Source organism: Pseudophryne corroboree, chromosome 7 (genome assembly GCF_028390025.1).
Source record: "Pseudophryne corroboree isolate aPseCor3 chromosome 7, aPseCor3.hap2, whole genome shotgun sequence".
Classification (NCBI taxonomy): Eukaryota; Metazoa; Chordata; class Amphibia; order Anura; family Myobatrachidae; genus Pseudophryne; species Pseudophryne corroboree.
Genome location: NC_086450.1, coordinates 347,446,332 through 347,464,547, shown reverse-complemented (window position 1 = coordinate 347,464,547; position 18,216 = coordinate 347,446,332). Strand labels below are relative to the sequence as shown.

At 43.7% G+C, this 18,216-nt stretch overlaps 1 protein-coding gene across 3 annotated transcripts in view; it reads left to right on the top strand.

Annotated features, from left to right (window-relative positions):
* VWA3A (von Willebrand factor A domain containing 3A) overlaps positions 1–18,216 on the top strand; it is a 772,281-nt gene that overhangs the window by 273,241 nt on the left and 480,824 nt on the right. For all 3 annotated transcript variants that reach the window (XM_063934415.1, XM_063934414.1, XM_063934416.1), the window contains exon 28: positions 14,111–14,255. In XM_063934415.1, coding sequence (XP_063790485.1) covers positions 14,111–14,255 — 145 coding nt within the window. The remainder of the gene's footprint in view (positions 1–14,110; positions 14,256–18,216) is intronic.

Here is an 18,216-nt window from a genome sequence, read left to right as displayed (position 1 = left end):
CATCTGAAGTGAGATGTAAAAATATTTGTTCATCTGACACTATAAGTGAGAGATGATATAGTGACATGCACAGTGGAATTATATAAGGACGATACCTGACACTATATGTGAGCGGTGACTCGTTGAATTAATCATCACTGGTACATCTGACACTGTATATGAGAGATGATTCACGAATTTGCATTATGAGGATATATGTGAAGGACACCTGACACTATAAGTGAGAGGTGACCCGTTGATTATATTTATATTATACTATTAAAAAGAATCCTCACTATAGAACCAGACTTCACAAGTGAACTATGTTTCGGACTATATAGAAATTTACCCAGTATCTCAAGTTAATCTATCAACAGGTTTGTTTGTCTCCTAAACACTAAACTGAACGTAATTTGACAACAAGGATCTATATGTCCAGATCCCCTCCTATTGAAGACCTACACGGCACACATTGGTGCAATATTAGCAGTAGGTTATGAAGTATTATTCTATAACCAATTCCATCTAAGGAATATGTTCAAGCAGTGAGCCAAGGCACAAAGAAATCAACAATAAGAGAAACACTGTTACAAACTCCCAACCGCATCAGTTATTGTATCATCAACCCCATTACAGCTAAGGGATATGTCTGGGCAGTGAGCCAAGAACTAAAGAAACCATTAACAAGAGATACAGTGTTACAAATTATTATTGCATCATTTACAGCTGCACTCGGTCTACTTACCAGGCACCTTATTTTGAATCTCTATAAGAATACATCACAATTAATGAGTTATGTGAATAATTGGGAAAATAAAATCTATAGGAAATAGATAGAGATTCATATGGAGTATACTTAGACATCATTTTGGAGAACAGATACGAAAGAGACGCTCATCAGTTTTTAATATTTTTGTTTATTAGTTTGTAATACACAGTCTTGTCATGTTGTCACATTAAACGTAGATGGTTTTAGAATATTTCGCAGAAGTTATCTCAGAAGACATGAAATAAAACATGTCTACACATATTTTAAATTAATGAATTAAAAGTTAATTTTTAACTAACACATTAATTAGTGCACCGGAAACAGATCCTTTTTCTTTTCCTCCTATATTTTGTACAGAGTACATAACACACTATGACACCGGCCAGTATCAATAAATCTAAAATATATACTGTATTAAGAACAATTCCACATTAAGAAAAATTCATCCAATTATATCCAGCTAAAATAGCAAAAATCTTATAACTCTATAAATCTCTTAATAAAGCTCTGGAGTGAGATAGAAAATCTCACTCCAGAGCTTTATTAAGAGATTTATAGAGTTATAAGATTTTTGCTATTTTAGCTGGATATAATTGGATGATTTTTTCTTAATGTGGAATTGTTCTTAATACAGTATATATTTTAGATTTATTGATACTGGCCGGTGTCATAGTGTGTTATGTATATGTATTAAAAAAAAAATTATGTACTCTGTACAAAATATAAAGTAAAAGTTATTTTCTATATACAACGTGAAATAGCGCTGTCTCATTTTTTGTTTGGTTTTCTTTAACTCTTGGGATAACTGGGATCAGTGTCCCGAGACTAGCGGCTTTTCACATTGTAGGTCACAGCGCCAAGTGTATATTCCTATATCTATTGCTTTAGGACATCCCCGATGTTATTCCCTGTGGAACCCCAGTGTACCCCGCTGCAGAAAAGGAGATTTATGGTAAGAACTTACCTTTGTTAAATCTCTTTCTGCGAGGTACACTGGGTTCCACAGGGCGCCCACCCTGACGCACTTAGCTTTTTTGGGTTTGTATGGCATTAGCTGCTGGTACCTTCTCCTGTCGTGAGAATGTAGTGTATGTGGCTACTAACGGTTGTCGTCTCTTTTACCTGCTACTGCATTGGACTGGTTAATGAAACTGAGCTCCTGTGCACGGAGGCAGGGTTATAGAGGAGGCGGCGCTAAGCAACCTGGGAACAGTCAAAGCTTTTAGCCTGTTGGTGCCTCGGATCAAGATCCAACTCTACACCCAGATGTTATTCTCTGTGGAACCCAGGGTACCCCGAAGAAAGAGATTTAACAAAGGTAAGTTCTTACCATAAATCTCCTTATTTATCAACTTATAAAACTCTGATACATTAAAACTATCTGACAGGCAAGTGTGATTTTACCTCACAGTCAGGGATGGCTTGCAAGTTTTAGTCTGGGGGAGCAACAGCACATTGTTGTCTCTTGAATAGCAGCCCATTGTTAAAAAGTGTTTATGGAAAAGAATATATGGATGAGCTCATCACAGGACAAAATCCCTCTTGTTGGAGACAACAGGTTTTTGGGGCTGGCAAATGAGCTTGTTTTCATGTCACACCATACACGGGAGGCATTCAAATTGCCGGCTGCTGGGATCCCGGTGAAATACCGCCACCCGGAATCCCCACTCAGGTGGTGGTCCATGCCACCACCCGAGGGGGACTATAACCCTTCAGTCGCCACCGGGCCTGAAGCGCGGTGAGTGCAGCGAGCCCAGAAGGGGACACACTGCGCTCGCTGACGGTATTCCGGCTGTCGGGATGCTGGCGTCGGTCTCCTGACCACCGGAATCCCAACAGCTGGGATATTATACTGAATCCCCATAAACTTATGGGGCTACCACTAACCATAATCCCCATTAGAAGATCTTGTTTATCAAATGATCAAGTTGGTACTTCCATGGTCTGACAAGTGCCATCCTCTAAGGGGTGTATTCAATTAGTGCCATTGTTTTGACTGGTGTAATATGCCCATTTTTAGGTTGAATTTACCTGTGGTGTTTTTTAGACTGGTCGAAAAATCCGTCACTGGTTAAAACCACGTGTATCAACGAATTCACTGCCCATGTACATGTTTGGTGAATTTGCGGGTGTTTTCGCCAATGCCAGTTCGATAAAAAATGTAAAAAAAAAAAGTGAAACGGCATGGACAAAATAGATTCAAAGACAGGCAAAAACACCCTCAATTGAATACCCTGTGTCGAATTAGTGCCGTTTTTTCAACCACTCAAAAAAACGGCACTTAATTGAATACCACCTAAATGTGTTGTCAGAACCAAGATTTCTAATAAGTATATACATATATATATATATATATATATATATGTATTATACAATAAAGAGCAGATTAGTGGGGTGTAGTATGGTATCCCGGCGGACAGCATACCGGCGCCGGGATCCCGACCACCGGCATACCAACAGCTGGGCGAGCGCACATGAGCCCCTTGCGGGCTGGTGGCGCTACGCTATTTTCTTTCCCTCCAGGGGGGTCGTGGACCCCCAAGAGGGAGAATAGTTGTAGGTATGTCGGGATTCCGGCGCCGGTATACTGAGCACCGGGATCCCAACAGCCGGCATACTGAATTCCACCCGATTAGTGGCCGCCATATAATAGAGAGCAGTCTAGTGACTACCATATAATACAGAGCAGATTAGTGTCTGCCATATCAGTTAAGTCATTAGATATTTATTAACCTCTCTTGATCTCGTATAAACACTATAACTGTGTGCCTAGCGGTAACAAGATCCGTAAAGTTTCGTTTTCCAGAGCTTGGTGCATATGGGAAATGTGGTCAAAGCTCCGAAAACGGAGTTTTCAGAGCCTTGACCACATTTTTGACATTGATTAATCCCATCCCCAATGATTAAACACATCTCCAGAGTGTTACTCTCATTTACATGTGACATAGAACGTCACTCTGTGCTTAGCTCTGAAGGGGACCAAGCAGTAGAGGAGTGAGAAGCGGAACGGTCTATCCTGTGCACTACAGTCACTACAATGCATAGGGGGCAGTGCGCTGACCATAGAGATCCACTGGCAAGTGAATGAGCAGACGAAAGGGTGGGCAGACAGGTGGTGTACCTTGGCAGCATGGCCCCCACCTTCGCTTACTTCTCGAAGATGCCATTCTGGAGGCTGGACTTCTCCCCTGTTACATCCAGTCAGTCTCATCATACACACACTGACTACACCCTCCCTACACCCCTGCATGTTACATTGAAAGGGGATCAAACACTTTTTTTTTGTTTTTTTTTTTTGCTTGTAGGGTAAATACTGGTTGCTTTTGCATGTAACCCACAAATGCTGGACATATTTATTTTTACACTGCAATTTAGATTTGTACACATTCCTCTCAAATATAAATCTCTCTGCACATTTTACATCTGCCCCACCTGCAGTGCAAGAAAGGTTTTACCAAGGTGCTTAGTTACTTGCTTTTGTTAATTGCGCCCAACTCAGAATCAGGCCTTACAGTATTTCCTAACCTGCCATTTACATAATGGTACACTAGTGAGCGTCTGTCGCCAGCCCTGTAATCTTCAAAGATCCATTCATTACCCTTATTAATACGTTAGAATAATATATTTACATAAAAAGAGAGACCTCAATAATGACATATCAGCTGGTGCTGTAAACACGTATTACAAACAATATTAGATACAGCATGACCATAGAAGCAGGAAGGAGATGGGAGCTTGCAGGGCGACACGTTCCCATCACTGTTCTAGACCTATATGGTAGATTGTTGTACATCTTACATTTTGCTCAATAGTAGGACTCAATATTAGGACTCCTTTATTTACCTAAAGCAGTGTCTCCATACGAACTGTCTTGTTCTACCAACATATTGAACATACTTATATATCAGGATGGTATTCCAACTGAGAACAATATTTATACGTTTATATAATAGATTAAACTTAATTCTATAATCAATACACGTAATGAAACGAAAGTTCTTCGTGCAATTGGTGGAAAAATGTTATATAATATATAATAATGTATACACACTGTATAATATTAAAATTTAAATATCTTTATTTAAAAAGTAAAATGTCTCAACCTTGTTCTATATATCGTTTTGTTGTAACTAATACCGGTATACAAACAAACAAACAAACATGAAACACATACACAAACATGAATATATGAATTCCTTGTGGGTACACTGAAGGCGATTTACCCCACGGATGTGATAATTTGTATGCCTGGGCTTAGCGAATGGACTTCAAAGCTGCTTATTGTAAAAAGTCTCTCAGTGTCCTACTGATTGTATTACACGTTCATAGTCCTGTATTCTTGGTAGCGGTTCAAGTGCGGTAAGACTCAGATATCTTCCTACCGTATTAGCTGTGAGTTCCAATTCCGAGGTACCCGTGCAGGGGGATGATTCTTCCTCGCAGCTGATACTTCAGCGGAGTAGCGGTGGTGCTTCAATCTGCCGGCAGACTTCCCATTGCTTCTGCTCCGTATGACCGTTCTTCCAGATACTGTGCAGAGCGGGATCGACTACTCTGCATTCTACGCGTTTCACCTAATGATAGGCTTCTTCAGGATAACTGAGTGATCGAACTGTAGCCCAACGCTGTATTTAAGGCTGAGACAGTGTTCATTCACTTCTACCCTTAGTAAAGATGGTTGGCGTGGTCTCCTTGCCCTTGTTGGTTTTGCAATTTGTATAAGACATGAAACAGGACATTTACACATTCATCTACATTACATATCACCATTAAAATGTCAGATTAGTACTATTATGGAAGGTGTGCGCTTTAAACTATATCGAGTGTGGGCTGTGTTACAGCGGTGTTGTTTAAGCTCCGCCCTTCATTAAGATAATTGCTGTAGTTTGCCGGCCCTTATTTTATTTTGCTGCACATATCAAAAATACTAGATTAAAAAGAAAAATTGAAATAATAAATAAAATCTGAGTCGCACATAAGTAATTAATTGTTTACATGAATAGTTTTATTCTCACTTTAAAGGGGTGTATTCAAATAGTGACACGATTGCCCTTTGTAATGTGTGTATATACTTGGTATAGCCATAATTTATACTTATTACGTTTGGTGTGCATATCTTTAAAGGTTACTAATCTAAATGGAGGAAGCTATGTGTTAATTGCAGTGGCATAGCTGTTTCATCACCTTTTCTCTAACGTCCTAAGTGGATGCTGGGGACTCCGTAAGGACCATGGGGATTAGCGGCTCCGCAGGAGACTGGGCACAACTAAAGAAAGCTTTAGGACTACCTGGTGTGCACTGGCTCCTCTCACTAAGACTATCCTCCAGACCTCAGTTAGATTCTTGTGCCCGGCTGAGCTGGATGCACACTAGGGGCTCTCCTGAGCTCCTAGAAAGAAAGTATATTTAGGTTTTTTATTTTACAGTGAGATCTGCTGGCAACAGACTCACTGCAGCGAGGGACTAAGGGGAGAAGAAGCGAACCTACCTAACAGGTGGTAGTTTGAGCTTCTTAGGCTACTGGACACCATTAGCTCCAGAGGGATCGACCGCAGGACCCGACCTTGGTGTTCGTTCCCGGAGCCGCGCCGCCGTCCCCCTTACAGAGCCAGAAGCATGAAGAGTCCGGAAAATCGGCGGCAGAAGACTTCGGTCTTCACCAAGGTAGCGCACAGCACTGCAGCTGTGCGCCATTGCTCCTCATGCACACCTCACACTCCGGTCACTGATGGGTGCAGGGCGCTGGGGGGGGCGCCCTGAGGGCAATATATGACACCTTGGCTGGCAAATCTACATCATATATAGTCCTAGAGGCTATATAGATGTAAAATTACCCCTGCCAGTATTCCAGAAAAAGCGGGAGAAAGTCCGCCGAAAAAGGGGCAGGGCTTCTCCCTCAGCACACTGGCGCCATTTTCTCTTCACAGTTCAGCTGGAAGACAGCTCCCCAGGCTATCCCCTGTAGTTTTCAGGCTCAAAGGGTTAAAAAGAGAGGGGGGGGCACTAAATTTAGGCGCAATATATGTATACAAGCAGCTATTTGGGGAAAAATCACTCAGTTATAGTGTTAATCCCTGCATTATATAGCGCTCTGGTGTGTGCTGGCATACTCTCTCTCTGTCTCCCCAAAGGACTTTGTGGGGTCCTGTCCTCAGTCAGAGCATTCCCTGTGTGTGTGCGGTGTGTCGTTACGGCTGTGTCGACATGTTGGATGAGGAAGGTTACGTGGAGGCGGAGCAGAGGCCGATAAATGGGATGTCGCCCCCTGTGGGGCCGACACCAGAGTGGATGGATAGGTGGAAGGTATTAACCGACAGTGTCAACTCCTTACATAAAAGGCTGGATGACGTAACAGCTGTGGGACAGCCGGCTTCTCAGCCCGCGCCTGTCCAGGCGTCTCAAAGGCCATCAGGGGCTCAAAAAACGCCCGTTACCTCAGATGGCAGACACAGATGTCGACACGGAGTCTGACTCCAGTGTCGACGAGGTTGAGACATATACACAATCCACTAGGAACATCCGTTACATGATCTCGGCAATGAAAAATGTGTTACGCATTTTCTGACATGAACCCAAGTACCACATAAAAGGGGTTTTATTTTTGGGGAGAAAAAGCAGCCAGTGTTTTGTTCCCCCATCAGATGAATGAATGAAGTGTGTAAAGAAGCGTGGTTTCCCCCGATAAGAAACGGGTAATTTCTAAAAAGTTACTGATGGCGTACCCTTTCCCGCCAGAGGATAGGTCACGTTGGGAGATATCCCTTAGGGGGGATAAGGCGCTCACACGTTTGTCAAAAGGTGGCACTGCCGTCTTAGGATACGGCCACCTTGAAGGAACCTGCTGATAAAAAGCAGGAGGCGATCCTGAAGTCTGTATTTACACACTCTGGTTATATACTGAAACCTGCAATTGCCTCAGCATAAATAGTGCTGCTGCAGCGTGGTCTGATACCCTGTCAGATAATATTAATACGCTAAGACAGGGATAATATTTTGCTAACATTAAGCATATTTAAGACGTTGTCTTATATATAAAGGATGCACAGAGGGATATTTGCCGGCTGGCATCCAGAATTAATGAAATGTCCATTCTGCCAGGAGGGTATTAGAAACCCGGCAGTGGACAGGTGATGCTGCCTGTAAAAGGCACATGGAGATTCTGCCTTATAAGGGTGAGGAATTGTTTGGGGATGGTCTCTGGGACCTCGTATCCACAGCAACAGCTGGGAAGAAAATTTTTTACCTCAGGTTTCCTCACAAAAGCCTAAGAAAGCACCGTATTTTCAGGTACAGTCCTTTCGGCTTCAGAAAAGCAAGCGGGTCAAAGGCGCTTCCTTTCTGCACAGAGACAAGGGAAGAAGGAAAAAGCTGCACCAGTCAGCCAGTTCCCAGGATCAAATATCTTCCCTCGCTTCCTCTGAGTCCACCGCATGACGCTGGGGCTCCACAGGTGGAGACAGGCAGGGCCGTCTTTTCGTATGGGCTCAATGGGCTCTTGCCCAAGGGCCCCAGGAGTATAAGGGCCTTATTCTGATAGCTGAGCGTCCCCTCTTTCTAAAGGTACCAGATTTTTGAAAATCGGCCCTGGGGAACCGGAGATATCTGACTTGAAAGCAGTGGTCCCTATCCAAGCCTGTTAATTGCTTTTCCCAGCTTGATATCTCGGGTTCTGTCTGACTTAAAGTATTTCTGAGGGTATAAACCAAAAGCTGCGACTCTCCTCTTTTGGTGGACACTGGCAGCTTGTCTCTACTATGCCCAGAACCAGAGATATCAGCCTTCAAGCAGCTGGTCCATGCTCCAGCTCCACACGCCTAATATGCAGTTTTAGATTTTCGTTGGTGAATTGCTTTGGCGCCTGAACACTGATCCCCAAGTCCCCAAAACCTTCTGAAAGGTGGAACTCTCTAGTTTTTCTTATCCCATTCAAAGCTAAGAAATATATTTTCAGGAACTTGAGATATCTGCAGTCAAGCAAGCTGCCTCCCACTGGAAAATGATAAATATTAAGCCCACTCCACTATCCACCCCTCCCCTACGTATTAAACACCCCCTACCACCCTGGAGGTCATGTACCAGGGCATCTTCATTCAGTCCAATGCCCTCTTCTACAGTTTAGCCCCATCTGTGCAGTAAAGGAGTAATTAGCAGAAATTACTGTTCCGGGTCCTACATGCTGAGCAGAAGATAGAACACCCCCTACCGCCCGCGGGACATCAAAGCTGCACTGATAGCACCCCCCACCCCTACCGCTGAAGGATGGGTAGGGGGCCCAGTGCATTGCTGTGCCCAGGGGCCTACACTGCTGTTAAGACGGCCCTGGAGACAGGTGCGGTGGGGGCGCGTCTCGGGAACTGCAGGGACCAGTGGGCTTGCCCACAGGTGGATCCCTAGGTTCTGCAAGTAGTATCACAGGGATACAGGCTGGAGTTCGAGGCGACTCCCCCTCGCCGTTACCTCACATCAGCCTTGCCTGCTGCCCTCGGAGAAAGGTAGTACTGGCGGCAATTCACAAGCTGTACTTCCAGCAGGTGAAATCAAGGTACCCCTCCTTCAACAAGGCCGGGGTTACTATTCCAAAATGTTGTGGTACCGAAACCAGACGGTTCGGTGAGACCCATTCTAAAATTGAAATCCTTGAACACTTATATACGAAGGTTCAAGTTCAAAATGGAATCGCTCAGGGCGATTATTGCAAGCCAGGAAATTTCAGGGTATCACTGGACATCAAGGATGCTTACCTGCATGTCCCTATTTACCCTCTTCACAGGTGTACCTCAAAATTGTGGTACAGGATTGTCATTACCAATTCCAGACGTTGCCGTTGGTCTGTCCCCGGCACCGAGGGTATTTACCAAGGTAATGGCCGAAGTACTTATCCCGTACTTGGATGATCTCCTTATAAAGGCGAGGTCCAGGGAGCAGTTGGTCGTCGGAGTAGCACTATCTCGGGAAGTGCTACAACAGCACGGCTGGATTCTGAATATTCCAAAGTCGCAGCTGGTTCCTACGACGCGTCTACTGTTCCTGGGTATGGTTCTGGACACAGAACAGGATAAAAAGGGTTTCTCCCAGAGGAGTAGTCCAAGGAGTTGGCGTCTCTAGACGGAGGCCTCCTAATACAAATACAGGTGTCGGTGAATCAATGCGCGCGAGCCTTGGGAAAGATGGTAGCTTCTTACGAAGAATTTCCATTCGCCAGGTCCCATGCAAGGATCTTCCAGTGGGATCTGTTGGACAAGTGGTCCGGATCGCATCCTCAGATGCATCGGCGGATAACCCTGTCTCCAAGGGCCAGGGTGTCGCTGTGGTGGTGACTGCAGAGTGCTCATCTTCTAGGGGGCCGCAGATTCGGCATACAGGACAGGGTCCTGGTGACCACGGATGCCAGCCTTCAAGGCTGGGGGGCAGTCACACAGGGAAGAAACTTCCAAGGCCTATGGAAAAGTCAGGAGACTTCCCTACACATATATGTTCTGGAACTATGGGCCATTTACAATGCCCTAAGTCAGGCTAGACCCCTGCTTCAACACCGGCCGGTGCTGATCCAGTCAGACAACATCACGGCGGTCGCTCATGTAAACCGACAGGGCGGCACAAGAAGCAGGATGGCGATGGCAGAAGCCACAAGGATTCTCTGATGGGCGGAAAATCATGTGTTAGCACTGTCAGCAGTGTTCATTCCCGGAGTGGACAACTGAGAAGCAGACTTTCTCAGCAGACACGACCTCCACCCGGGAGAGTGGGGACTTCATCCAGAAGTCTTCCAAATGATTGTACACCGTTGGGAAAGGCCACAGGTGGACAGGATGGCGTCCCGCCTCAACAAAAAGCTACAAAGATATTGCGCCAGGTCAAGGGACCCTCAGGCGATAGCTGTGGATGGTCTGGTAACACCGTGGGTGTACCAGTCGGTGTATGTGTTCCCTTCTCTGCCTCTCATACCCAGGGTAATGAGAATAATAAGAAGGAGAGGAGTAAGAACTATACTCATTGTTCCGGGTGGCCAAGAAGAGCTTGGTACCCAGAACTCCAAGAAATGATCTCAGAGGACCCATGGCCTCTGCCGCTCAGACAGGACCTGCTGCAGCAGGGGGCCTGTCTGTTCCAAGACGTACCGCGGCTGCGTTTGACGGCATGGCGGTTGAACGCCGAATCCTGAAGGAAAAGGGCATTCCGGAGGAAGTTATCCCTACGCTATTTAAAGCTAGGAAAGAAGTGAACGCAAACCATTATCACCGCATATGGCGGAAATATGTTGCGTGCTGTGAGGCCAGTAAGGCCCCAAAGGAGGAATTTCAGCTAGGTCGATTTCTGCACTTCCTACAAGTCAGAGGTGACTATGGGCCTAAAATTGGGTTCCATTAAGGTCCAGATTTCGGCTCTATTGAGTTTCTTCCAAAATAGAACTGGCTTCACTGCCTGAAGTTCAGACTTTTGTTAAGGGAGTGCTGCATAGTCAGCCCCCGTTTGTGCCTCCAGTGGCACCGTGGGATCTCAACGTAGTGTTGGATTTCCTGAAGTCGCATTGAGTTGAGCCACTTAAATCCGTGGAGCTACAATACCTCACGTGGAAAGTGGTCATGCTGTGGGCCTTGGCGTCGGCCAGGCGTGTATCAGAATTGGCGGCTTTGTCATGCAAAAGCCCTTATCTGTATTTTATATGGATAAGGCGGAATTGAGGACTCGTTCCCAATTCCTTCCTAAGGTGGTAGCAGTTTTTCATGTGAACCAACCTATTGTGGTGCCTGCGGCTACTTGGGTCTTGGAGGATTCCAAGTTTCTGGACGTAGTCAGGGCCCTGAAAAGTATATGTTTCCAGGACGGCTGGAGTCAGGAAAACTGACTCGCTATTTATCCTGTATGCACCCAAAAAGCTGGGTGCTCCTGCTTCTAAGCAGACTATTGCTCGCTGGATCTGTAGCACGATTCAACTTGCACATTCTGCGGCTGGACTGCCGCACCCTAAATCTGTGAAAGCCCATTCCACGAGGAAAGTGGGCTCTTCTTGGGCGGCTGCCCGAGGGGTCTCGGCTTTACATATTTGCCGAGCTGTTACTTGGTCGGGTTCAAACACTCTTGCAAGAGTCTACAAGTTTGATACCCTGGCTGAGGAGGACCTAGAGTTTGCTCATTCGGTGCTGCAGAGTCATCCGCACTCTCCCGCCCGTTTGGGAGCTTTGGTATAATCCCCATGGTCCTTACGGAGTCCCCAGCATCCACTTAGGACGTTAGAGAAAATAAGATTTTACTCACCGGTAAATCTATTTCTCGTAGTCCGTAGAGGATGCTGGGCGCCCATCCCAAGTGCGGATTGTCTGCAATACTTGTATATAGTTATTGCCTAACTAAAGGGTTATTGTTGAGCCATCTGTTGAGAGGCTCAGTTGTTATCATACTGTTAACTGGGTATAGTATCACGAGTTATACGGTGTGATTGGTGTGGCTGGTATGAGTCTTACCCGGGATTCAAAATCCTTCCTTATTGTGTCAGCTCTTCCGGGCACAGTATCCTAACTGAGGTCTGGAGGAGGGTCTTAGTGGGAGGAGCCAGTGCACACCAGGTAGTCCTAAAGCTTTCTTTAGTTGTGCCCAGTCTCCTGCGGAGCCGCTAATCCTCATGATCCTTACGGAGCCCCCAGCATCCACTACGGACTACGAGAAATAGATTTACCGGTGAGTAAAATCTTATTTTAACACATATACTATTTTCTTTATGTTTGTGTGTTACATTATACTGTAATTTGTTATTTTGGAAAGGGTAATATTTCCATGTCAGTGTTGTGACCCCTTGGAGTTAGGGTGCCCATCTCGTAGATTATCTTTGTTTCTTCTTTAGAGAGAATATCTTCCATATTCCCTCCTCTCCATGGTCTTGAGATTTGTTTTAGTCCAATAAATTGCAGCAGATTTGGGTTTGAATTATGGAACTCTTTAAAGTGTGGGGGTATACTGTGGTTGTCACGTCTGTTTTTTATATTTCACAGATGTTCCTGAGTTTGTATATGTAATTTTCTTTTCGTCTTTCCTACATACTGTAGGCCACAAGCGCACCACAGCATGTGTATTACTCTGGATGTATTAATTACTTATGTGCGGCTCAGATATTTTATTTATTATTTACATTTTTATTTTTAATCTAGTATTTTTGATGTGTGCAGCAAAATTAAATTTGGGCCGGCAAACTACAGCAATTATCTTAATGAAGCGCGGAGCTTAAACAACACCGCTGTAACACAGCCCACGCTCGATATAGTTTAAAGCGCACCCCTTCCATAATAGTAGTAATCTGACATTTTAATGGTGATATGTAGATGAATGTGTAAATGTCCTTTTTCATGTCTTATTCAAATTGCAAAACCAAGAAGGGCAAGGAGACCACGCCAACCATCTTTATTAAGGGTGGAAGTGAATGAACACTGCCTCAGCCCTAAATACAGCGTTGGGCTACAGATCGATCACTCATCTATCCTGAAGAAGCCTATCATTAGGAGAAACGCGTAGATCGCGGAAGGAGTCGATCCTGCTCTGCACAGCATCAGGAAGAATGGTCATACGAAGCAGCAGCAACGGGAAGTCTGCCGGCAGACTGAAGCACCACCGCTGAAGCATCAGCTGCGAGAAAGACTCATCCCCCTGCACGGGTACCTCGGAATTGGAGCTCACTGCTAATACGGTAGGAAGATATCTGAGTCTTACCGCACTTGAACCGCTACCAAGAATACAGGACTGTGAGCGTGTAATACAATCAGTAGGACACTGAGAGACTTTTAACAATAAACAGCTTTGAAGTCCATTCGCTAAGCCCAGGAATACAAAAGATCACATCCGTGGGGTTAATCGCCTTCAGTGTACCCACAAGGAATTCATATATGTATCTTTGTGTATGTGTTTCATGTTTGTTTGTTTATATACTGGTATTAGTTACAACAAAACGATATATAGAACAAGATTGAGACATTTAACTTTTTAAATAAAGATATTTATATTTTAATATTATACAGTGTGTATACATTATTATATATTATATAACATTTTTCCACCAATTGCATTAAGTACTTTAGTTTCATAACGTGTACTGATTATAGCATTAAGTTTCATTAATTATACAAACGTATAAATATTGTTCTCAGTTGGAATACCATCCTGATATATAAGCTAAGGGTGCGCTGAACACAAATTCTTTAACGTACCTGTCCATTCCAGAGTGGGGCTCTGTAGTACGCCCACCATTTGTTCATTGGCAGCAACCAGCTTATAGAGTTGTAAATAGGAATAGCGCAGTTCTTTTTACTTGTATTGATATTGAACATGCTACCCGCCTATGAGATGTAACAGTGTACACTGTGCTGGACATTGCAGGGAGTCGCAGACTGTTTGGGACCATACTGGAGGATAAGGTGTGCATACTTATTGATGCGTCCAGTTCCATGGCTCCTTTCCTGGCAGAGCTGCAGAAAGGGCTGACATCACTCCTGTGGGAACAGCTGAGGGCAAGAAACATCTGGTAGGTGGAGATTAATTGTGGTAACATTTAATGTCACAACTAGTGTCACAAGTCCAAAAAACAATATAATGTTTTTAGGTAATGGGTACACAGTACTGCTATAGTAATTTATATACATACAGTCCATTAGGTACGGAGAGACACGGAAGCTATGTCTGTGGTCTCTTCAAATATGCACCCTTCCCAATTCCTCTTTCTAGTGTATTGAAAGCTGTTCCCCTACACGTGTCCTGATTGTTGGGATCTTCTCCTGGCTGGGGGCTCACATTATTATTATTACTATTATTATTATTATTATCCTTTATTTGGCTCCACAAGGGATCCGCAGCGCCAGTTACAGCGTACGTAAACAAATAAGCAAAAGAAGAAAATAGTGACTTACAGTTCAGGGCAATACAGCACAAGTACAGCAGGGGCGGATCTAGACTTTTAGGGGGTGCAATTTAATGATTTATCATGACTCCTCCCCTTCTGGTCCCAGCTCCTCCCCTTTGGCTCCCTTCCCCCCATATTCAAAACAGGGACAGTACCCCCATTCTTATTGGTATCTGGACTGTAGATCTACACTGTCTGATAGACGGTAAATAAGTCGACACAAACAAAAGGTGGAAATGCATTAGGTTGACACTGACAACAGGTTGACATGTTCAAATTGGTCGACATGTCAATGGTTGACACATATATGGTTGACACATATTTTTTTTTTTTATTACATGTATTTTTTACTTTTTCCATACTTGACTATACATGTCACAAATCATAACCTTTAGCAAACTTGTGCGAGCGAAGCACTGTGCCCGAAGCGTGGCGACCGAAGCGAGCCCGTGAGAGTCCGATTTTTCTACAAATTGTGCTCCCAGATGGAAAAACTATCCACACTAACCCCCCAAAAAATAAAAAAATGTATCGACCATTATTGGGTCGACCTTTTGTCAGTGTCAACCTAAAGCATGTCGACCTTTTGTCAGTGTCGACCTATTGACTGTCTATCTTTTTTTTATTTTTAATTCAATAACATTTTATTAAGTTTTCAAGTTACATAACAATATAACAGAAACATTACAAAACGAAAAAGATAATAAAAGACATGTTTTCTACAAGTGAGCTGTGTGGTGTTGTTATTAGAACAGCTGACGTAGCTTAGGTACTAATTTCCTATATATAATACATATGGACATATAACCATTATAGAGGGAGAAACGTACATTTTCACAGGTGTCGGGCAACAGTATCTATATTCGTTATTCTATAGTATCCCCACATTTCTGAGATATATTTCAATTACTAATACGGGGAGGTACGGATAATTCCAGACCAGGAAATACATTCACATTAGCATCAAATCAGACAGCATATGGAGAATCAATCCATCTAGTCCAAATATCATGACATCTCTGTGCCCCATTTCTTGCCAGGTAGATGTATTTTTCATGGGAAATGCTATCATTTACTAAGGCTTTCCATGTTGCCACGACAGGGCCATGAGAAGCAAGCCAAGTCCTGGCAATTCATTCTTTGATGATAGTGCAAAGATTACAGACGTATTTTCTTGCACATTTATCTAGAAGTTCTTCATCTTTAATTGATAATATACATGCTGTTGGAGTAAATATTTCTCTGGGAATCCCTGTGGACACAATAACATCAGAACTTGGCAATAATAGGTCAGGTCCATAATAGGTGCCAGAATGTCCCCTCTCCCGAGGTGCACAGTACGAATCAGCCCTACCTCCAAATCTGTATAACCTCTTTTGACTGTCTATCTAGACAGTGTAGATCTCTTATACCGTTACCCTACTTATCACACTAAAGGCCTTACCACTATCACAGTCCAACCTACTAACAAATTAAACTAATCAAAATCCATTTATCTACAAGTAAAAACAAGCTTTGTAATCAAGATTTTATTGATAATATAACTTTATAAAGACAAATTAGCTTTTCACTCATTCCACACATCAGTGATAGCAGATTAGTCCAAACAATTCCATAGGGTTCTACTCTGCAAAACTTCCACTGATTCCACACAGGAGTAGTAGCGAAGTAGTATACAGGATAGCATTTGCTTAAGTCCACACAGTAGTAAATTCAGAAGTCCATACAGCAGTAGAATTTCCACATTAGCTATTCCACACAGGACTGTTGATGCGTTCACCAAGGTACTTTGACATAGTATCACTCCTTAACCAAAGCCATAGACTAAGATGTCACAACATGTCTTTTTCAGTTATGGCACCATCATGCCTACTCTGTGCTGCAGATAGCCATCTTCATGCTCTTCTAAATAAATATATAAGGTTGATGAACCACTACATAAAGATGTACAGATAAAAGGAACCCTAAAATAAAAATACTTCCCGGAGCGCAAGATCCCTTAAGGTGTTGAAGATTTGAGGCTCCCTTGTCTCAGTATCCTCATACCTCCCCCTCATCTCTGTCTCAGAATATATCGACCCAGGCCTCAATAGCTACCCTCTTTGGCTGTAAAAATAAACCAACTTCCCCATTACCTGATCAACTTACCACCTCTAGTTCGCAATTGCCAACAGATATTGAAATTGATCCACAAATACAAGCAGTCATGACTGATCTTCTTAAAGGCGTCAAAGCAGCTTTTACTCAGGAACTTACTTACTAAAGCCGTCAATGACTTTAAATCGAAACTATCCTCCCTTGGCGCTAGAACTGATAGTTTGGAATCCAAGACGGACAGTCTCTGCCATTCCCAGGTTACCCTTGATAAGGAACTCTCGCGATTACATACTGAGGTCGAATCACTCAAGCAAAAACAGGCGAGCGCTTAGAATCGTTCCCACCGGAACAACCTTAGAATACGCAATGTGTCCGAAACCGTCTCCACCTCAGACCTGCAATCCTTCCTTTGTGGCCTCTTTCAGCATATTCTTCATGACCAACAGTGGACTATCTAATCGATAGAGCCCACTGGGCCCTCCAAGCTAGACCATCTTCCGCCCAACCTCCCAGTGATATCATTGTCTGATTGCACTATTTCCGTACGAAAGAGCAGTTACTTCAGGCTAGCAGAGACAAACCAGTAATCATGTATCAGGACATGGATATCCAGTTGTTCAAGGACTTGGCCCCCTCCACGATTCAGAAGCGTAGAGATCTCCAACCTATTACTTTTATCCTGCAACAACACAATATCAGATACCGCTGGGGTTTCCCCTTCCAGCTTCAGGTGTTCATGGCTAATTCTTCGTATTCCGTGAAATCTCTTGCACAAGGCCAGGATTTCCTGGCGAAATTGGATATTCTGAATCATCACCCCCGCCTCCTACATCATCCAAACCACAGTGTCCAAGTCCTCCAGCTCCTGAATGGACTACAGTTACCAGACGTCATGACCGTTATGCTGCCACCCCCCATGAGACTGATGTTTCCATTCTTAAAAATTATACCTTCTCTTGGTCGCTTCTTCCTGATCCCTTCCCTTGGATGATGTCCTTTGCAGTTCCTGGCTCACCATTGGGAAGTTAATCTCATTGCTGTTTTTTCATGCTGCTCCGAGACTACGTAAGATATCCTTATCTTACTAGTTTAGCTTTAAGTGGTATTTGTTGGTCCATACAAATATATCTGAATGATACCTTTATGCATTATTTTTTCTTGTTGTTGTTCTAACTTAGGACCTTGGTCCCACTGTGGGGTGTCTTATCCCCCATCTGCCCATGCACCCTGTACTTATGGTACATTTATTCATATATTATGCTTTTTATTATTTTGAGGCCATTACGGGTTCCTATATTTAAGGATTCACGCCCAGTTGGGTTTCTCCCCCCTTCCCCACTATCCTCTTCCATTTGTGGCTACTCTTCCATTTTCCCCCTTTTTTCTTCTCTGTAATGTGTCTGGCAGGACAATATTTTCTTGTTTTTCCAGCTTCCTTACCACTTTTTCTTTAGAAGCAATTATTCTCTTGGTCCCATGGCCCTGAAAT